At 39.6% G+C, this 23,354-nt stretch overlaps 1 protein-coding gene across 3 annotated transcripts in view; it reads right to left on the minus strand.

Moving 5' to 3' along the window:
• NCOA7 (nuclear receptor coactivator 7) overlaps nt 1-23,354 on the minus strand; it is a 334,866-nt gene that overhangs the window by 92,849 nt on the left and 218,663 nt on the right. For 2 of the 3 annotated variants that reach the window (XM_044082180.1, XM_044082173.1), the window contains exon 5: nt 1,876-2,004. In XM_044082180.1, coding sequence (XP_043938115.1) covers nt 1,876-2,004 — 129 coding nt within the window. Of the gene's footprint in view, nt 1-1,875; nt 2,005-3,061; nt 3,184-23,354 lie in introns of those variants that run through there. The other variant, XM_044082187.1, reaches the window with a different exon arrangement.

Genomic DNA, 23,354 nt, shown 5'->3' on the forward strand with positions numbered 1-23,354 from the left:
ATGGTTTCTCTATGGACATAGAAACAAACAGCAGGATCAGATGAAAGACTTTCACACAAGTAATTATGATCTTCAGAAACTTTATAAAATTTGTATGGCTTCTTAGGGGCTGGTGGTTGAGAGTCATGAGCCTGAGAAGCTGCCGTGAACATGTCCAAAAGGTTAGCTAAGACAGGAGTGGCTGCAATGGGTCTTGGTGAGTTCATTTGCAAGAGTTCATAATATCTCTTCTGAGCTTCTGAAACCTGGAAACATCATACGCAAAGTATTCCATCATACGGACCACTGTGTCCCCAAAAGATAATTCCTCTAGAGGACAGACAGGGGACAAGGAATCTTCTTCATCAGACCCCAGGGCCAAAGGAGTGTATATGTGAGGAAAGGAATCGTCACCAGAGTCCAACTCTTTACCAGAAGAACCAAAAAGTAAAGTTGCACAAGTTGAACTTATCATTATAGAAGACCAGGGAGCAGCAGCAGCAGGGTCAGATAATCCTTGGGGGGGGGGGAGGGTCACAGCTACAAGGGCATTAAATAGCCCCCCAAGTCCTGCCACTCTTTGTGAGGATCCTTAGCCACAGTAGACACATGGTGGGTTTTCTGCTTTTTTTTTTAAAAGGAGCATCTGCTTTGACAAATCTAGGAAGTTCATATCCCTGTCCAAATTCAATGAGGCTACCAGACACTTCTTCCCCAACTATGCCCTTCATATATAATCACCAGTGGTTCTCCCTCTATGACTGTGCCAGATGTATGCATAGCATCAGCGGATATGTGAATTGGCAGCTCTGTGTTTGCCTCCAACTGGGTTGTGGCACAGGGAACAGACATTGGCACCATCCTGTTGTCAGGTTCCTCATCCAAATTGAGAGTGATGTCCATTGGAAAGTGGACAGCAGCAGATTCAGTATGTGCTTTTTCAGCCTTTTTTTTTTTTTTTTTAGTAGCTGAACTTCAGGGAGGGTAAATATGGCCATGGTATCCTGAGTCAATAACTTCAAATGTTGGTTTTCCAAATAAATACAAAGGGACAACAGATGGCTGAGGAGTGTCTTGGGGACGAATGCCTGACAAATACCACACGGAGTACAGCCATGCATAGTACCCAGACAAGACGGGCACTTCTTGTGTCTATCTTTATGAGGAATCTGCCTCCGACACTTACATTTTCCCTTCCTGAATGTCAAGGAAACAAACTACAAGGAGGAAAAAAGAAAGGAAGGAACCCTAACGGGGCACTTAACTTTAGAAGGATCGGGAGATGAACCAGCTTGTGGGGGAGATGAACCATCTGATGTACGCCTGGAAGGTGTAAAGGCTTTGGTATGCTGCTCAGATGTTAGGCTATCTTCTGCAGGATATCCCAAGAGTAAAGAATACTGCAACACTGATGAAGGACATCTGCAGTGAAACCTACTAAGATTCCCTCAGAGCCGATGTCCTCAAATTGGAACTAAAACAAACAGTGGGTAAATACTCCTATTACCCAGAGAGACACAAAAAAACACAATCTTACCAAATATAGTTATACACAAACATGACTTTTAAACAGTATACTGCCATATATATGCTTTAGGCATGCTCTAAGAAGAATAACAGTGTAAACAAACCACACAATATAGCTGAGATCTGTAATACGAGTCTTCATGGAGAGGAAGGGGTGAGGACAATAAACACTGTCCACAGTTACTTATTACTATGTTTTGGCATCTAACAGAAAGACCCAGTACCCATGCAAAATGAGATGCATACCAGCAGCTAGCAAGCAGTATGCAGGATACATGCACATATGGATAAACTAGACAGCTGGAGGTTAACAAAATGGTAGCATTATGTAAAACACAGGAATCCTTTAACAGTTCAAAATCTGTGTACCTTTTCAATATGATGGTTTCCAAGAATTACACTGACATCTGTCAGGCTGGGGAAAATCAAATCATCGCCATCTTCATCATAAATGCTACAAATGCTCTTACGTCGCCTTGCCTCTTCCACTGTGATGATCTGAAACACAGATTGGCACAGACAATGAGGACAGTTGCTCCACCACCATCATTACGGCATCCTGTAATGAATCACTGAGTACAACATTAAAAGAAGTACAGATGCACTCAGGATGATCACATAGTACAAAAATTGGAACAACCCTACCTCCCCCCACCATGAACACACTGACTTTTTAGTTTATATCCACAATGAGCAACGAATCAGAAATCATCTGTTGATTACAACTGGACTGGAATATCGTAACATCATCAACTGTCCAGATTTTCGCCTCATAATTTTGGACTGTTCCTTATAGAATTTATGGTTTTTTGGCAAATCACTGGGATGATCTGAGGACTGAAGTCACTAAACAATCACATACATTTGAGTTTCAGACTTCAAATCCTTCATGAAATGTATGTTAACACAAATTCTGTTACTCTACCAACTTTCTAAGTTTATAAGAGCAATATTTAAAATCTGTGCCTATTTTTCAGCCTTTGTCGTCCAATCATAAGGCTTTGTCCAGATTTCTTGCACTAAGAGGTATGGACCAAAGTCACATCAGCAGAATATGTACGACTACAGTACAACTCAGACTATGATAAACCGTAACAAGCCTTGGCTAATTTTATCATGGTCTGTTGCACACACAGGCAACTCAATCAAGCACTGCTACTGTCACAGTATCAGCATCACTCCCCCAAAACAGTGGAAATCAACTGCAACCTATGTCAAGTTAAACTATTAACTAATGAGCAACATTAAAACTTGCTTTAAAATTCATATAACAAAATTCTACACTAACCGATCACACACTGTTAAGCAAAAGAGAAGATGCTTCAGCAGTGGGTGTGAAACTCCAGATTTAAGAAATTTTATGCAGTAAAAATACGAAAACTAGTGCACAACAGGAATAAGCACTGTATTTCTATTTTTACATTAACAGAAACAAAATCACATGAAGTACTGTATATAAAAACTATACACAGAATGATTTTTCATTGTCAACTCACACTTCACACTTTTGGAAACTTTCCCAACTCTGTATGTATTCAGAGGAAAAAATACAAACCTGAACATAAGGCTCCTCATATCCTTTGGCAATGTATATAATTTTAATATTAAGTGGAATTCTTGCATCTTTCATTGTGTCTTCACTCTATGCAAAGTTGAGCTTCTTTATCAGTCTGTACAACATACAGTCAAATCTGATCCTGTCTGTATATGTACTTCATTATTAAACTGGCCACTCCCACCAGGCAACCACAGTGTTTTTTTTAACTTCCTGTGACAAACGGTGGTTATTAAAATAAAAAGTAAAACAGGAAAAAAAAAAAAAACTTTTGCCATATTTGGCTGAATGCTCTTCATATTTCCTACAACCTTTCCTTCATAACTGTACCCGGCCACAAAGTCTGTACTTCAGCAAAATCACCAGCAACCAGCTCTACCATGCTGTTTTTCCACTTTTAGGAAAATCAGAAAAAATAAATAAAAATGACAGAAGCAGTGCAACCTGTAAAGAGCCAGCCAGAACCATTTCATAACAAAAAAAATTGTTGGAGAAATAAAAAAAAGTAAAAAGGAAATAAAAAAGTTAAGTTTGGCTACGAGAAATATAACAATATTATTATAAATTAATGGCTAAATGTCAGTCTCTTTACTTACAATGCACCCTCTTAAGGTTATACAGAAGTAACTCCACTTCCTGTAACAGACTACACCTCCTTAAAGTTTGACAGAATGCCTTGCCCACTCTCTTAATGGTTGTAGATTTGAAGTTTCAATTTCCAAACGCTTCTGATTGTAAAATGAAACCAATCTTCAACTCTTGGAAAGAGAAAGACGGCCACATATCAGAGCTACTGCAGCTTTCAGAACTGAGGAAATGAAACCTATCTTCAACTCTTGGAAAGTGAAAGCCAGCCACATATTAGAGCTACTAGTTTGCAGATCTGAGGAAAACGCACACCTGTATGAACACAAGGTACATGTGAGACACTGCAGACTGCACATCTTCATGTATAACTCAATATACAACAGCTGTACTACACAACCTTTACCATGTGGTAAAGCTTTATTTGTATTTTATATCCTAACAACAAGTAGTAGCACTGTAATACACATCTACATTACACCAGATGAAGCAGGTGCATACCGTCTCAGGACACTTTACCTGTTAAAGCAACCCGCTTTTACAAACAAAATGGATAAAACAGCTATGTAACTCTATGAAGCAGACTTCTGGACTGTAATACCACATGGCAATATAGAAAAATCAATGTAAAACACTGGTCTAACATGCACTACAATCAAGCACTTAAATCTTGTTTGTCTAGAAAGACGGTTATTGTGCCAGGAAAGAGTTCACAATCTGTACTTAATGAAGATTCAGGGAAACTAAACAGGACTACTCTGCATTCACTCCCATGCAGCTTACTCATAAGCTTTAGGACACAATTCTCTCCAAAAATAAAGAAATGTCATTTAAATCATAACAAAACTGAACTTCTCTCCTACCCAACTAGCCATTTTCCTCCCTTCCAAATACAACTCCAAATGACAATATGCACACAAGGTCACTTTTACTGTCCATCCAGACTACCTACAAACCAATTTATTTCACGTTAAAGCTGCATAAGCCAGTCAAACATCTCTTAACCCTCAAAATGCATTACTCTGTTTAAAGTGTGTGGAAAAAGGGAATCCTGATGAAAATTAATATGCTTAATAGGATCACGGGTTTTTACTAAGCTTACGGCCATAGGAGACCATTGTAAAATTCAACTACATCAACCAGTACTAAATGGGGGACATTGTAAGTCTCCTAAAAACAGACATTCTCCATATACCTCTGGTGAAAATTTACTGGTAATGCTTCAGTTACTGTAACAATTACTTCACTCATGAAAACAAGCAGACTGTAACCCTCACAGTCAAGTCTGCTGGCAAATGTCCTACCTAATCATGAAATTCTGTGGACCACAAATGTGACCTTTATAACAGCAGGACTGCAAGTGCTAACAAGAGGAACAAATAGAAAGTCTGAGGTTATGGTACTATTAATTAATTTATATTTGTCTACTGGGAAAGTCTGACTGAGCAAAAAGTAAACTTCAGTGGAGGCCTGGGGAAAAACTCAATGTATCTTGGAGAACTTGCTCTAGTCTAGGATGGACTTGTTACAAGGGTGTTGGGGCACAGGAAGCAGAGCTCTCCACCACAAATGCTTGAAAGGTGCTAGCAGCAAGCTTCACAATTCATTTCTGTATTAACTGTAGTTAACTTTTCAAAATGTTTGGGACTTGCAGAGTCATATCTTGCACTTCTGATTGGGGGGGGACTGACTTTCTCAAGAACGCTTTGAATACCCATACATCTCAGATTTACTTTACCAGTTTGCTAACTTTCAAACTGTTTTACTCTGCAACTGCGGATCCAACATTGTGCACCCCAAATTCCTTCTCAAAATACATTAGTGGTATCTTCCTGCAAACATGGCTTTGCAGGGAAAGCCTTCTGTACTCTCTGGCCCACACAGTGGAACTTCATCCCTATACACGCACTCACTGCCCTAATTCTTTATAAAAGTCCTACCTTTATTATAAATCTGCATGTAAATAAACCCTATATAATTTCTTAGTCATACTACTCCCGCCTCCAAATATCCTAATGTGTACTGATTTGGACCAATTACTTAGAGGTTCACAGGTATCAGAAAATTGTGGTGGACCAAACTTTGAAAAAAAAAGAAAATTGTGGTGGACCAAACTCACAGACTTAACAATGCAACTCAGTAAAGGCTACAAGTGAACTATACAGCTAACTTGCTGCTATCAATTCAAAAAGTGGGATCCACACAGAACTTTCAAGAATAATTTTAGGGAGTGTAGCTGATGTGTTATGCCAAAAACAAATGTTACGGTTTATCATGACAGACCTATAAAAAGAAGATCATAGGTTCATAGGTTCATAGATTAGTACTAGGCTAACTGCCCTTGTGGGCCATTTTCAGCCTAACAAACTACCCCAGAGAATCAAACCCTGCACCTTATGTTTGTAAGATAAACACCTTAACCATTATGCCAACCTCCCACCCCTTCAGTAGTTAATGGGACTTATGCTGCATCAGCCCCTCCCCCTGGAAGATAAAAACATCTCAATGCAGACTTCCCCCCTTTCTCATCATGCACTGTGAATCCCCTCCTTTCTAGTACTGATGTTCAGAGAAAAATTTATGAAAAAATAATACAAGAAAAGGCACAAGATAAAGACAAGGGACAAAAGGTAAAAGGTGATAGATGGTAGGAGAGGGTGTTACTGTAGATGGACCTTTTTCATACAACTCTAGCATTATGATAAACATATAACTTTCATATTTGACACAATGTCCACTGCTTGTAACCTGTACAAACTCTCTAGCTGATCCTTGTTACAGGAAAATAACCATGAGGACACTAACCCAGAAGATCTGGATACAGAAATAATGTTCAGCTTATACAGTGTCTCGTGAATGTGTCCAAGGAAGACCAAGTTGCTCCTGCACAAACATGATCCAAGATGGCAAAAAGGATCATTGATGTTAAGGGTACTGTAGATAGGCTAGTCCATGTTTTTCATAACAAAAAGTAAGGAAACTGCAGGACAATTTGGAAAGGGTACACCTGATAACATTTTTTGACTTAGCTTCAACTTGTCACAAACGGCTAAACATGCTTCTGGAGAGACTCGTATGTCTACATATGGACATCTAGAAGGCAGAGAAAATTTTCACCAGAGTTTGACAATTCTGGGCAAAATGCAGTCAAATTAGTCAAATCTGGTGGTGTACCTGGATAAAACCATTACTGTAGGCCAGGAAACCAAAGATGAATTAGTAGCTCAGGCCCTTTAGGAAACTAGGAGGGGAGGATGGGCAAGTCCATCCTGGGGAAAGGGTGGGGCAGAGGAGAAGACACATTGTCACAATCCCTCAAAGGAGTATGGTGATGTAAATATGCATCCTGGAGTAAGTGTTCAGCTCACCAATCCACTGCCTAGTGGTAGTCTTCATAGCAAGAGAAAGGCATTGTGATGCTCTGTGGTAATGTGGGCAGTTTGTTCCCTGCCCAGGGAATGGGAGTTAGTCCTCATAGCTGGGATGCCAGTAAGGACACAAAACACCCTCATGGCTGTCTGTGTGATGGCCTCCCTGGATGGCTCTTGCTTTTGAAAACCTGGTGGATAACTTTACCAGTCCAAGGGAATAAATGAGCTCAAGTTCAGTAGGGGGAAGTAAGAAGGACCTAGCAGGAATAATTCAAGCAAACTGATTTAAATTAAACTGTGTGGTAATTCTGGGCTGTCACTTTCCTTACAGAAAGCTAGGCAGCTTTGGCAGAAAGTGCCTGCAACTCAAGAGATATGTTAAGCTGAAGCAAGACGTGCTGGAAAGGGGGTCTTCCCAGATAGCAATTTAGTCAAAGCTGTAGGCTGGGGTGGTAGAACAGTAAGCTTTTTGAGCATAAAATAAATATCATAGGAGGAACAAGTTCAGACAAGTGACCTGACAGAAAGTTTAACTACAGCCTTTCAAGGATGCTCAAGAATCCAAATCTAGGCCAAAACAGATGGTTGCCAAATGAACCTTCACGGAATAACTGAAGAACAGACTAAAAAATTTGGATAAATGACTAAATCAGTGGAAGAGGACAAGAAAGAATGGGATAACACTCTTACTGGTTACGTAAACAGAAAATGAGAGCCTGCCTATTATAGCATAACTTTCAGATGGTCAGATATTGGGCACAGGAGCTAATGGAGACAACCCACTGGAAAAAAATGGACCTCTTGCAATCACTACAACTGGAGAAGCCAAGTGGTAAGATTCAGAGAATGATGGTGAGACTTGTCTTAAGGATAAGACAATGATATCCTGTAAAGTCATATTTGTGAAACAAGTACTACTTAAGAGGGAATCAATTCTGTGTGTGTGTCAAAAAGGAGTTAGGTGTATCACACCATCTCGGACTAATTCTGATGGTTGGGAAGCACCTCATCAAAAGAGGGAGGAGAACAACATAAAGAATGCTGCTTTGGCAATGTGAGGTTAAATTTATCTCTTGCCCGATATCCTGGTAACAGAAGCAGAGAAACGCATTTGGGTCACAGTGCTGGGTGAACAGGCAGACACTGGAGATTTCCCAGAGGTGAAACTGAGTCTTAGTTAGTGACTGAGTGACTACTAGTGAGGCACTGGACAACAGTGACTCATTCCATCAATAATGGACTGTCCTTCCCAGTAATGTATGTCACCACTAGAAAGCTATGGGATTTGATCACCCACTACATTACACTCATGGCCTCTTGCAAGTATGGATAAGACAACACTCATCCTTGTTTGCTGATGTGCAAGACTACAGCTATGATGCCTGACCAAATGGAAAGGACTTTCAGTGAGTCCTATGCATGCAACTTCATCTCTATGACACCGATATGTAAACAAGACACGAAGGGCATTCAGATATCTTAGACAGCCTGTCCAATGAAACACTCTACCACACATCAGGGCAGAAAACTATGCAGTGATTGTAGCAATGGAGATGCAGAGGCTTTCCTGTGTGGATATTTATGGGATCCAGCCACCAGGCCAGATACCAATTACATGAATGACCTTTGTAACAGACACATTAGATAGAGTAAAAAAAGAATTTGAATGCTGACAAAAATTAACACACATGGCCTAAGAGAGAACTGTCATGTGAAATGCTGTACAGCTGTCATTAAAACTGACATAACCATTAACCCACAGCCTTGAGACACGTCTCCACAGGCACTGTTTTGGAAGAGTCTTTTAGAGGCCATTTCATTTACTGTAAAAATATCTTCCAGGGAGTACCTATCAATGTTAACAACTCGAACTATAAGAAAGTGAGATTTTGTACTGTTCATTGTCACTTTTTGAAGGATGACAGCAGCTAACTCTCTGCTGACCAAGAGAATCCTGTGATGCAGCAGACAGCATCAAATTATCTACATAAGGGGAAAATCTTGTGTCCATGTGGCCTGAAATAGGCTATGAAAACAATACTCATTTAGTGGGATTCCAGCACAGCTACCATGTTGTAAGTGTGTGTATGTGCCTGCTCAGAATTTTCTACTCACTTAAGAAGGTACTATTCCAAGATTGACCCTGAACAGGGACTCTCATGTCACTGGGCTTACCCAAATAAGAAATGCGACTTATTTTATTACATTTTGGATTTTGCCATTCCTATTCACTGAATTCTACACCTTCTAGTGCAGGAAACACATTATTCATAATCTGTTTCCTGCATTAGAAGGAAACGCATTATTCATAATATAATACTCATGGTTAGGTTATTAACAAATCTAACTGCCTCTCTACAGAAAAGACTTCTGACAAAGATGAGAAAAGAACTTCTATTCACAAAACCAACATCTGAAACTTATCTGCCCTTTAAAAGAGCTGAAAGAAGCCTGTTTCCCCTATAATTTGTTTCGTATGCAGCTCTGCTTTTTCACAATCCTACAACGACAGAGTACTCTGGCTGTACGCATGGCTATGATGCCTTTTATACTTTTAAACCAGCCACTGCACGGGACGAGGGGAAAAGGTGGAGGTGTCTAAATCTTCATTCAAGGCACACTCACATTTATGCTGGTTAATCAGCATGATGCACTGGAGGTTTTTCATGTCCAAATCACAATCAGAAATGTCCCTTACAACCTATTAGTTAGCTACATAACTCTTTCTATGACCCAAGAAAGCCACAATGCTTATCTACAAGAACTGGAGTTTCTCAGTGTTAAACCCAATACCATTTCCCTAGGTGTCTCACTAACTGACTACAGACTCGGAAACCTACATCAACCACAACTGCACAAGCACAGAGATTCCTGAACTTTGTAAATGCAAATGCCCTGGAACAATTGGTCACAGTACTCACAAAGGGGAACAACATCACAGACCTTGTCCTAAACAATATGGGGGTATCTCATACCACCCCTTGCATATCATCCTTTGTTAGGTCTAATTATAAGTTTGCCTCTGTCAAAATAAAATGGGAACCCAGACCCCCCCACCACACATGGCTCCTTTACAAACTTTTCTAAGACAAACTATCTACTCCTAAGTGACTCATTGGGAAGCTTCAGATCCCAACCAAACCCTGAAAACTCTGTTAAATATCAGCATATAAATGGTTGCACAGACATGGCTGTCCCCTATAGAAACAAGCATAGGGCAAACTCCAACAATTCCTCCCCTGATAGATTCAGCTCAGACTTCACCACTGTCACCCCTTCCATCTTCAGTCTTAAAAGTACTCTCTAAAATAAAAAAATACTGCATCAATAGGTCCTGACAATATCCCTGGATGTATACTGAACAGCATGAAGCACGATTTAGCCACACCTTTAACAGTGTTCAGCCTTAGCCTCCATATTGGTTTTGTACTGTGTGAATGAAGAACAACAGCTATTTACCTGCATAAAGGAGGATTCTGCACGGTCCCAAGAAATTACAGGTCTTTAAGTCTGACCAGCCTCATGTGCAAAGCCATGGAAAGAATTATCATAGAATTAAGGAATGACAAAGGACCAACCTCAGTTTGGATTTGTGAAAGGCTAGTCATGCTTACTCAATTTGGTGAACTTTTTGTAAAGGTCACCAAAGTTATACAGATTAAGGTAAAATGGTACACACCGTCCTCCTAGACCTGGCTAAGTCTTTTGACACAATCCTCCACTCTGGCATTGTAAAAAAAAAAACTTTACGAACTTTCAATAATCTAGGAATAAACCACGACTTCACCTGCTGAATTGCCAACTGGCTCACAGATAGAATGCAGAGAACAAAATAGGTGAAGCTACCTTAACTAAAAAAAAAAAAAAAAAACAAAAGCAATCACTAATGGAGTCATTCAGGGCTCAGCACTGGGACCCCCCCCTGTTCTGCATCTAATTCTCAGAAGCTCTGGCTGACCAAGTTTCCAGATGACTGTAAGCTGGATGCAGTTACCAAATTGCCAAAATCCTGAAGGAAGGTTTACCCCAAACAAACACTGGTGCCAGAATAACAGTTTAAAGCTACATGCCATAAAATGTATCATCATATCCTTTGGGAAGTCGACTGCCCCCGGGGATTAACACATTGATAGTACAACACTAACAGTCAATTCAACTGCTTGGGACCTGGGAATGTATCTGTACAATGACCTAACTTTCGGCCAACACATGTTCTCTGTAGGGACATCCAAGATGGCTGCACACTGAGTAACAGCTTAATTTCAGTTCTCCCCCTGAAAAAAAAAAAAACAGAAACTCAGAGTGAATTTGCCTTTTTGGATAAAATTCAGTTATTGGCTAGTAAGTGCACTGCCTGGATGCCAGCAAAGAAGAAATTTAGAGAACCTGAAAGAATATCAACCACAAAAGTTGAGGAGAAAACACTGGCTGGGAAGAATTCTGCAGCTGTTCAGCAAAAAGCAGTTCAAGCTTCAGCTTTGGTGCAAGAAATGACTTCCAGTAATCTAGAAGAAAAAAATAAGTCAAATGTGCTCAGAGATGATTAAAATAAACAAAACACTGAAGTTGTATATCAAATCAAACAACAAAATGCTAGAAAAATGGAAGAAGCTTTAAACAGATATTCAGATGAGCAGATAAAACTGCAATAATGAGGTTGAGATGAAGAAAAGCCTGGCTGAGTATGTGACTGATCAAGAAGAGAGGTTTCAAAAAATGGAAAAATTAGAGGACACAGCATGTAGGGAAAACCTGTGATTTTCCACTGAACCAGAGAAACTGGAAGGAACAGATTGCTTCTAATTTAAAATGTAAATTCATGAAAGCAAAAATAAGCAATTGGACTGTTAACAGCTGGAGTTCTTAACTGAAACGGCACATCATGTGTATGCTCAAAACCTTGAGCCATAAAAAAACAGCAAAGACCTTTAATAATAAAGATGCACTCCTACCCGCAGAAAGAGTTCATTTCTGACAAAACTGTGGCAGAAGGACAAATTACTAAAAGTTGGAGACAGTAGAATGTTTGTGGAAAATGATTAATCACTGTACACCAAGAAGAAGAGGAGTACATTTATTCCAGCATTAAGAGAATGTCGAGAAGCAGGTGAGAGATGCAAGCTGCCATATCTAGCTGTCTTTAGAATATTTTTTTCCTGAATGGGCAGTCATTTTTTGATGCTGAACATGCTAAGGAGGAAATACAAAAGTTTTTCCAACAAAAAGTGAGATATCAAACAGATGGGGCTTCTACTTCTTATTCTTCTGATAATAAAGATCAAAGACAGACTATGCGCCAGTGAAACCTTTTTCTAAATGTTCCAAAGGAAAATGCTTGACAGAAAGAAAAAACACAGGAGTTGACTAGAAGAACCAGTACTACGTTGGATATAAACCAGAGACTTGAGTTGGGAGATGGAGATCAACAGGAAGAAAACCAGCAACTCGGAAATTAATGACTAAATGTGGAATTACAGAGCAAATAAGACAGAACAAGAAAACCTGGAAATATTGACTTTTTGACTTTGTTAAACTTGCAGGGGACTCCAAAGCATATGTTCTACTTCATGTCATTATTGTTTGGAAGAATATCAAGGAGGGGATGACAAAGTAAAGATGTTACTGTAAGTAAAGCAATGTTTTTTTCAACTGTATTTTTATGACATGACATGACATGACATGTACTGCAAGTTATATAGTAAAGCTTTTTCAGTTATTTTGTGTCTAACAGGAATACTAAAGTAAACAGCTGCTCTTTTTCCCCTTCTTTCTTTCTTCTTGCTCAGTTTTAAGAAATGTAGGCAATGCAATATAAACTAAGAAAGCCTGGACAAAAGAGCATGATACAAGTAAAACTGATACACTTTTTCTTACGTTTGCATAGGGGAATGACTGGATTACAGCCCTTGGTTTGATCTAAGTTTTAAGTGGAAGCAAGTAAAGAAAAGAACACTGAATGTAATGAAGGGTTTTCCTCTAGCAAACACATGTTCATGGTGCAACATAACCTAACTGAGACAACTGTGTATTTGGTTCTACGTTTCCATGGAGAGAAGCTGATAATGGCAATAAAAAACAGAATACTTTTTTCTTTCAATGACTAAAAGACAATGCTTTCTGAAAGCATTCAAGTTGTTTTCTATATCTGGGATAGGAATAAAGAAAAGACAAAAAGAGCACTTGGTGTAAGTAGAAGCACAGGCTTTACCATGTGTCTTAACATGGATTTCATTCATTATCAGTCAATTCAAGAGTGAGTGTAGCTGTCAATCTGGGACAATTGTTCTATTAGGAGAATTAAACTTAATTATTTTGAAATTTATACAGCTTTGTGTGTTTGTATTAAGTTACTAGGTTATGGAGGTGTTCTAAGTGTGTGTTTGTATTTTTGTTTGAGGGTTTTCATTAAAACAAAAAGTTCTGTAAGATGTGACATAGGTTCAAATGGATATGTCAAGAAACAACTGATCAACCTTCCAAACATTAGCATGTGCAGGTAACACAAAAGCTGAAACTAGACATTTACAAAAAGCTGTTGTATATTACAGGTGGGAATAAGAACTTCTTATCATAATGGCAACACTTTCCATATTATTTTTAAATGTGAATGGGCTCACAGGTATATAGAAAAAAACAAACAGTAGTAAATTATATGAAAAAAGGCACACTGCAAACAGCTATGCTATAGGAGACACATTTGGAAAGAAATGAGCATGTGAATCTGATGTTTATTTGTTTGTCTTTTGGCTTTTTCCTGGTAAGGGGTCGCCACAGCGGAACTCCGGTCCACTAGTGATTGGCAGTAGATTTTTATGAAACGCAGAGGTGCCAGCTCGATGCCCAACTTTCAACTAAGGCACGCATGTCTTTCGAACGCTACCCAGCCGCAGGGAGGACATGCAGACTCCACACAGAAGGCACTCCCAAGCCCAGCCAAAAATCGAACGGGAGAACCTCTTACTGTGAGGTAACGAGGCTACCGCTGTACCACCGCGGAAGATGAGCATGTGAATTTGATAAAGAAAGGATTTCAGGACAGTTACTCAGAGGAACATCTGAGACAAAGGAAAAGGGGAATACTTATACTAACTGCCAGAGGAGCTCCAATAGTGACAGAAAATGTACAAAGGATAAGATAAACAATAGTACATATGTAGAATTAAGGGACTACTGGCAAGGGAGGAGGATTACACTGGCATATATTTAAATTCCATCTAAAACTGACTACTACAATGGAACATAAGAAAATTCTGGGAGAAATAATCAGCATTCAGCAGGAAATATTACTTACAGGTCTGGAATGGAATTTGATTTGCAACACTGAAGATGCATCTGGGCAGACTAGAAGGAGAAAATATAAAAAAGTGGGTAGATTTTTGAAGAAATTGATGAAAATATTTGATATGGAAAATGTGAATTCAGTAGTAGAAGACTGGAGAGAATTTACATATTATTCGTCAAGATATAAAAATTGGCTGCTCTAGACAGAAATTAGATTTCACAGGAATGGCATTTAATTGAAAGTTCTGATATGTAACCAATAACTATTTCAGATCACACGCCAATAAAAACTAAAATAAAAATGCAGTATAATGAAATAAAAATGAGACATTGGCACTTTCCCACCTATATGATAAAAAGAGAGGACTTCAAGGAATAGGTAGTGGAAATTATTCGGGAGTTATTAGGAAACATAGAGCTTTCTCCAGAAAATACAGCAAAGGAGTGGGATATAATGAAAGTGCTGTTTAAAAACAGGGTAGAAACAAAAGAAAAAGAGATATGGTTAAACAGTATCAAGAATTATTTACAGGGTCTGAGAAAAAAGTACTGCAAAACAGGGGGCATCTCACAACACAAGGTCCAACTGCCACACACAAAATAAGGGACTACCTGGATAATATGCAGGGGTTTATAGAAAGACTGCTGTTAAGCAACTGCTTTTTGACAATAAGTCCACAGCAAAATCTTTTAGCACAACAGCTCAGGCAACAGAAAGTAGAAAGAGTTGTTGCCAAGTTTGGGAAGTCTGTAACAAGGAAAATGACCAGAGAACCTGTAGAGGTATTAGAAATATTTCAGAAATGTTATGAAAATCTGTACAAAGCAGACAAATCTGGAAGTCAAGAAACAGTACAAATGGAAATGTTTATGGAAAAATTAAATGCTCAATTACTAACAGGATAGGAAGAGATAAGATAACAATGGTGAGGTATAACCAAGCTACAGGAAACACAAGTATGTAGGAGTAGGAGTTGAAAAGGATTCTACTATGGCAGCTAAGGATATGTGGGAAGACATCAACCAGAGGAGAAGGTGTGGATAGCAATTAATAAAAAGTTGAAGGATTTGTCTTGGAGGGGAAGAGCTGAAGAGGGCAAGAGTGGGATAAGTTGATCCTTCTAATAGAAAAGGGTGGTTTAGGATTACCTGAATAGAAAGGATATTTTAGAGCTACACAGTTAAGGCTTCTTGTAGCACAAGCTGAAAGCCAGAAACTCAAAGTGGAAAGGGATGATGACAAAACAGAGGGAAGCTCAAGAACCAAGGAGAGACTGACTTTGGATGCAGATCGTTAAGGTGAAAAGCAATTACTATACAGAATATTATATTCATAAAGCAGCAGAAAGTATTCTAAGAACCAAGCAAGCACTGGAATGGAGAAAGGAGGTACTTCTGATAGGGATGACTGCAATTAGTGGTACATAAAACAGGCAAGAGGGGGCTGGAATTTACTGGAGAAAACTGACAGGAACCAAGGGTACTGGGAGCAAATAATTAGAGAGGGAAAGGTAATAGAATGAGAAGAAGTCAAGACTTCATTTATAATGGAGGATAGTGACTGCCTTCCCTATTAAGGACTGAAGAGTGCAAGCAAAGAGAAAGGAATATGGGAATCCTAAGTGAAAAAACAGCACTGGTACAGTTTTAGTAGAATCCAGAACAGAACTGATGTTAACAAAGACATAATTTGTAGGGCATATAAAACATTGCATGACAACAATAGAAATTAATCAGAGGAGGAGGTTAGAAAGGATTGGGAAGGGAGACTGGGGTAAGCAATTCACAAAGAAAAATGGAAGGATATATGTATGGTTCCCAATTATGCAACAATGTCTAGATGCTTTAGGATCTTTGCCTGAAAATGTTTCCATAGATATTTTTATACCCCAAACAGAGTACAAAGTATTTTTCTTCAGGTAGACAGAGGATGTTGGAGATGTGATGGGGGCAGAAAAGAGGTAATTGGATCCTATTTTTTGAAGGGTAATGAGTTGGCACACTAAAAATTCCCTGCAGACTACTCAGTCTGAAATACTGGGTGAGCAAACTGTTGGAAGTAAGGAAAGGATTTTTATGAGCTGTGATACAGAATCAGAATTGCCTAAACATAGTAAGGCCTTGCTGAATTTAATTTTGGAAGCTGCTAAAAAAAGCAATTACTAGAAAATGGAAATCAAATCTAAACCAACAGTACTAGAAGAAGCGACTATAATAACAGAGATAAAAGTACTGGAAGTAGGATGTTCAGAAAAGGGTAGGAGCCAATTTCAGGAGAAAAAAATGGGAATTGTGGGAGCAATACATGCAGAATAATATTTTGGAGGAGGAATGAGGTTTAATGGAAGGCAGGAACTTAATGAGCTAGCTTGACTGACAATCACTGTATAGAAGATTACATGTGATGTATAACATTTGCAACTGAAAAGTCAATATGGTTTGTTGTCGTTTACCTAATGTATGACTGCCTATGTCATAAGTAATAATTCAATAAAGGATGTTACTTGTTGCACAAAAGAAATCTTTCTACACCGCACAGTTCCTACTCCTAGCCATCACCCCCCCCCAAAAAAAAACAAAAAAAACCCCAAAAAAACTGCAAACTAGGATTTCTCACTAATAACTCCCAAAAAAACAAAGCCCAAACATTTACTTCCACCCCTACTCTATCCCTCATCTATCTTTACAAATCTTAACCATCAAAAATAAACTAGAGATAGCCTATAACAAAACTGCAAAATTTGCAACAAATAACCCTCAAAAATAAAAACACCATTGCCTAGCACTAAAAAGCCTTAACTGGCTAGAACGTACAAACCTCCACTACCATCAACTTATTAAAGCCAATAAACTAAAACTCCCCAGAAAAATGCCCAGTTCTAAAAGGAATACTGGAACCCTATACCACTAATTGAGCCCTGCAATCCAACAACAAAGCTGTCCTATCCATCACACAATCAAATAACAGTGCAAGAGACTCACTATACTCTAACCGGGTTGCAAAAATCTGGAACCAAATCCCCCTGAAATAAGACAGGTAGACACAATGTATGTCTTCAAAACATCACTAAAGAAACATCTGCTAAATAACTGGTTGTGCTCATGCACTACCCAAGACTACCCCCCCCCCCACACACTCAACATAAACTCTACCTTCTAAGTTACAATCCCTTTACTTAACCTTTCTGTACCCTAATCTTACATATGTAACTTTATATCTCTATCACTTAGAAATCTCACTGTATATTCCCCACAACTGTCATTTACAGTATTATTCTGCAGATTGCCAGTCCACCCTCAACCTACTTTCTCTCCTACAAAAACCTCCATTTCCCAGATAACTACTACTACTGCTATTTTCTTTAATGCAGGTCTATACAAAGTCAGTTTACCTAATGTTTCATGTAACTACTTCTCTTAAGTTCCACCAACTGCTAAATCCTTTGCTGCCTTTGATACCCTTCTCTGCACCTCCAACTAATAAGCATATTACATAATATTTCACTGTCTATCTGTGTAATTTCTCTGTAACCAACTACCTCATGAAAAAAATGTACTTCTGTAAATTCATAGACTACTGTATGTTATACAATGTGCTCTAGACATATTCACATAAATGTGTTTTCATGTAAACTCTATGCATTTTACAAAATGTCACTTTTTTGTCTTTAAATATACTTGTCTAATTTGTGGAGCTTTTCTCCCCAGGCCTCCTCTGAAAATGGGATAAATGACAGTAGGAACTTCCTGGCAAACAAAGAGAAATAAACAAACATAAGAACCAATAGCTGATCAGTTCTTCTAAGGATCCTCAAGAAAGTACCTGAGCTGCATATGCACATCCAAAGTATGCAGAATTCCTTCTCTCTGGTTCTGAGAATCTGAGTTCAACAGTGGGAGACTGACGTCTTGACTCAAAGTGAACTATGAAACAACCCTGGGTATGAATGAGGGATGTATTCTTAATGAGACCCTATCTCCATGGAAAGCCAGATATGTTTCACCCGTCATGACAGCTTGCAACTGCACTACTCTTCTTGCAGATATCGACAATGAGAAAAAGAGTTCAACAAGTAACGAACCTCAAGTTTGCTTGTTGAGCAGGTTAAAATGGAAACATTGTTAACTTTTCCAGCACAAAATTGAAATCCCAAAAAGAAGCAACCAGTTTACAAGGAATTATCAGGTGTGAAACTCCATTAAGAAACTGTTTCAGAAAAAAGTGGAGGATCCTTGGGCATACATGATGAAATAGACACAAAATATACTTTGAAATAGGAGTAAGGAAGCCAAAAGATAGTAGCTTACATAGATATCTGAGCACCACTGGTACACAATCTCTGACAAAACCCTGGTTATCGGCTAGGCATCAACTACAAAATATTTTCCACTTGTCAATATACAATTTTTTTAGTACCAGGCTTTCTTGTCTCCTTTAGTACCTGTTGCAAGTCCAGAATTAGAACTGAATCACACAACTGAATCATACAGGCAAGTCAGCTGAAGCTGTTTGACATTACAGTGTTATAAAACTCCCCTTTTGAGTACGTAGGCCCAGTTTGTGAGGAAGCTTGTGGTAATTGCCCTTGGCCAATTCCATAACAAGGGAAAACTAAAGCTGCCTGAGCCAAAAGGGAGTCACCACAATGATTTTTAGAGTCCTTATGAGACTTCAGAATTACCCTGGATATTAGTAAAAAGGGTGGAAATGCATAAAGGAAAATTCTCATCCATGGGAATGAAAATGTGTCAGTTTTGAGGAGGAAGATGGAGAGGTAATTGAGTGATGTGAGGAATGACTAATGACTGCTGAAGAGTCACCCACCATCAACTGAGGCATTGTATGAGCCCGTAGAGTTGACAAGGGCTCTTTGCTATGCTGTTTTTTTTTTCTTTCTAGATACAGCAGGAAAAGGGCCAGCAGGAGCAGTAAGTATCCATGCTGTGACCAAGGAGGATGCATAAAGTAAGCTTTGCCAGAATTAGTCAGTCAGATGGTAAGCTGTCAAACAGTGCTTACAAGGAACATATTTACACTTGCATACACACTCCATTATACGCAATAACATGAGTAGCACACAAAATGCCTGTCAGAAAACCCCCGTTAAAAAAACTCAGTCTGATAGAAAAAATGGCAGATAAGTTGTCACAGTGAGCACAAGCAACAAAATATCCTCTGTAATAGTTCATGCATGGATAAAACACTTCCAACACTAAACTTTTAATCAAAATATACTGTTTACACAAGCAGTACATTTTCTAACAAAAGTAAAGGTACAAATAATGATCTCTGACAGGAAATGTTGAAATTAGAAAGACACCAGGTTTGTTAATCGAGAAATACAACTAAAATGCCTTATTAAAATAAATAGCATTTTTAAGGGTAATATTCTACGTGGAATGGTTCCCATTGAGAACTTTTCTGCCAGAACTGAAACAGAGGGCTGGGCAGCAAAGAATTCCTCCAAAGGGATGCCCAATCGACATTCAGACAGAAGGTGTGTGACAGCTTTTGGAAGTTAGCCGTTTTTTGTGTGTCCTAGACAGGACACAACCTATAAAGCCTGAAAGGCTACTGCATAAGTGGGATTAATGAACATTAATTAATTCTTCCTTCGGTGATAATGGAAATACTCTATCATGCAGATAGAGGCAAGGATTGAACGCAAGAACTCCTGACAAGAAAGAACCAGTCTAGTTTGGCAACTAGACAGCCCACAAAAATGTTACGTATGCTGGAAACCATGTAGATAGATAAAATCATTAACACATATAAACCAGTGGATGTTCTACAGACCACTACAACAGCCCTGGCGACAATTAGTAATAAGCCTGACAGAATCTAAGATTTGTGTCAGAACTCACTGACTGGCAAGAATGCATAATGTCAGACAAGGTCTCCTTAGTGCAGAAACAGGTTGGACTGCACAAGCACCGCAGCCAGTGTGAAACAGCCACAGAGCTGCAGCTGCTGTCAAGATCTCCATAGAAAAGCACTCTGAAATCTTATGAAAAAAAAATCACCATATGGTAGACCAAAAAAGTGGTCATCCTAAAAAAGAATGTCCTCAAGCACTCCAGAATGGCTCCATTTGAACTTCACCTTTCAAGTGGAAGACAATCTCCCGAAGCTCAAGGTCAATCCATGGTTCTTGAAACCAGGAGAATCACTACAGGCCAAGGGATCAAATGAGGAAGTCAAGGACTAGCTGTGGGCACTTACCCACTCATCAGGACCATTAGCACTACATCCCTGAATTAAGTCATGCAAGACAGTATTTAAAATATCTGAAATAATTGGACTGAACATCCTGTGATTCCACCCAGGAACTGGTGACTAGGAACTCAATAACAGTGATATGATCAGGCGAAAAGTTCCACCACCAAGTTCAACCAGTTTGGAAGACCAAATCAAGAGCATGTCCAAAGATATGGGCAACAAGAGATAAACTAAGCAACCCAAATCCCATAATGACAAAGAGGAAATCTTTAGTCCTCCAGGATAATTTATTTGGGGTACATGAGCACCAAGGCAACAAAGAAACTCTTGAAGGAACGTCCTAACACTACCCGATGAATAATTCATGAAAAAATACCCCAATCTGCTCTCACTATCATGGCAATTCAAAGAAAACTACAGTTGTGTACCACTTACCGTAACTGTAGATATTTGAGTACATCAATATTGCAGCACTAATCCTTGGGATTTCCTGCACTGCAGAAGTCCATGATCAGCCTGATTTCCAGAGTTTTAGCATCATCCCAAGCTGATTAATGTATGACTGATGTCTGGATATTGGGGTACAAGAAAGGCATCCGATGGCGCCATCTTCAGGTCTTTCACAGCCAGGAAAAAGCAGTTTGATGCCAGAGGACAGCATGACCTTCCCAACTGTCTGGTCATGGTAGTGGGTGCAAAGGAGGATAAACAGGGGGATAAGGATGGTATGATAAGAAGCAGCAACTGTGGTAGGACAGAGAGTGTGTAGTGCAACACTGGATCTGTGCAAACATCCAAGATAACGGTAAGTGGGACACAACTGTACTATATTCTTTGTAGTCACTGTTGCAGTACTGATCCTTGGGAAGATTCCCAAAGCTGCTCTGATGGTGGAGGAGGTAAAAAGTGTTTTTAGGAAATATTTTGTAGAATAGTGGAGGCGATTCCTACCCTTGCCCCGGATGCCTGACCCAAGTTGCAGTGTTTTGTGACAAAGTGAATAGAACTCCAGGTGGCTGCCCCTATAAGAGGCACTCCTTTGAGGAAAGCAGTGGTAGGTGCCCCATGCCTGGTGGAGTGGGCTCTAACACAGCCAGACAAAGGCTTTCCATGGTGAATGTAACAGAACCTGATGCAGTTTACAAATCATTTAGAGGGGATTTGCTTTGAGACAGGCTTGCCCTATCTTTCCTCTGTGAAGGATACCAAAAACTGGTCTGCCCTGCCCACAGTCTTTGTTCTGTCCCTGTAGTAATTGATCTGTCTGTGGACATCCAGTGAGTGAAGAATTCTTTCCACCTTGTTCTGTGGTTTGGGGTGGAAACTGTCAGATGAATAGCCTGGTTAAGGCCGAGTTCAAAAACCACCTTGGGCATAAATGAAGGATTAGTTCTGAGGGTTACCCTATCTTTGTAAAAGACAGTGAAGACTCCATACTCATAAAAGCCTGCAGTTCAGAGACTGTTCTAGTTGAAGTGACAGCTGTAAGAAAAGTGGTCATCTAGGTGAGCATCTTGAAGGGTGCACAGGCAGCTGGTTCAAAGGGTCAGCTTTTCCAAAAAATAATTTAAATCCATGCATGGATATGGTCCCACCTTGGAGGTCTTAAGTGTATCACCCCTCTCAGAAACAGTTTCTGTGTGGGTGAGTGAAAAGTGTGAAGTACTCTGCAAACAAGCTAAATCTACCAAAGCATAAACTGTTAAGCTGGGAGTAAGAAAGACCTTGTCCAAACAGGTGAGACAGGTAAAGCAATACTGAATGAATGTCTGCTTAAGCTAGAGAAGTGTGTTGGCTGTGATACCATACAGAGAATCTCTTCCATTTTGCCATGTATGATTTCCTGGTGTTCAGCTAGCTTGCCTCCTTAAGAATAGATAACACCTCCTTATGGTAAGGAATCAAGGTGGGTGTCATGTTCCAAACCTCCAGGCAGCTAGACTGAGAGATGTCAGGTAGGGGAGGAAAAGTGATCCTCTGATTTGGCTAAGAAGGCCAGTTTCCTTCAAGAGCATGCAAAACCTCCCTCACTGAGGGAGAGGAGTAGAGAGAAAGTACAGTTTTGTACCTACCATAAATGTAGATGTTCGAGTGTTCACCCTGCTGCAGTCATCACACTTGGGGTTATCCTGCCGTCAGGCGGTCCCGCAGTCGGCCTGAATTCCAAAGTCTTGGTCCGGCGTAGGTTGCTGTCGCTTCTTCCCTGACGTCAGTGCGCCAGGGGTATACAAGAGGCATCCAACGCCATTTTCTTCAGTTTTTCTTGCCCCAGATGTCAGGTGCCCCCAATAGGTAGGCAAAATATATATATATATATATATATATATATATATATATATAGCTAGATAAAAATAAAACAATACCTTTAGGCACAAGCAAATACACCACAGAGATTGTATAGGATAGAGTGGTATAGATAAGTTCAGCTAGTTCAGAGGGGATGAAGGGAGGGTAACCTGGACTGCAGCAGGGTGAACACTCTAACATCTACATTTATGGTAGGTACAAAACTGTACTATGTTCATCGTGTTACCCTGCTGCAGTCATCACACTTGGGTTGAATCCCAATGCTAAGGATGGGAGGTAGAGTTAAACAGGGTTAGAAGAAGCTAGTAGGCCCTGCAAAACTGCAGTGGCAAAACCAGCTCTAGTCTTAGAATATAGAGGTAAGTGATAGTATTTGGTGAAGGTGTGCACTGAACTCCAAGTTGCAGCTTCCAGAATATCCTTGGTTGGCACTCCCCTGAGAAAGGCTGCTGATGTAGCTGTAGCCCTGGTGGAGTGGGACCTAATGTTAGCAGGTACCAGTTTCCCATGATGCGTGTAGCAGAAACGT

This window comes from Protopterus annectens, chromosome 1.part1 (assembly GCF_019279795.1).
Source record: "Protopterus annectens isolate FY-2018-M chromosome 1.part1, PAN1.0, whole genome shotgun sequence".
NCBI classification, from domain to species: domain Eukaryota; kingdom Metazoa; phylum Chordata; order Ceratodontiformes; family Protopteridae; genus Protopterus; species Protopterus annectens.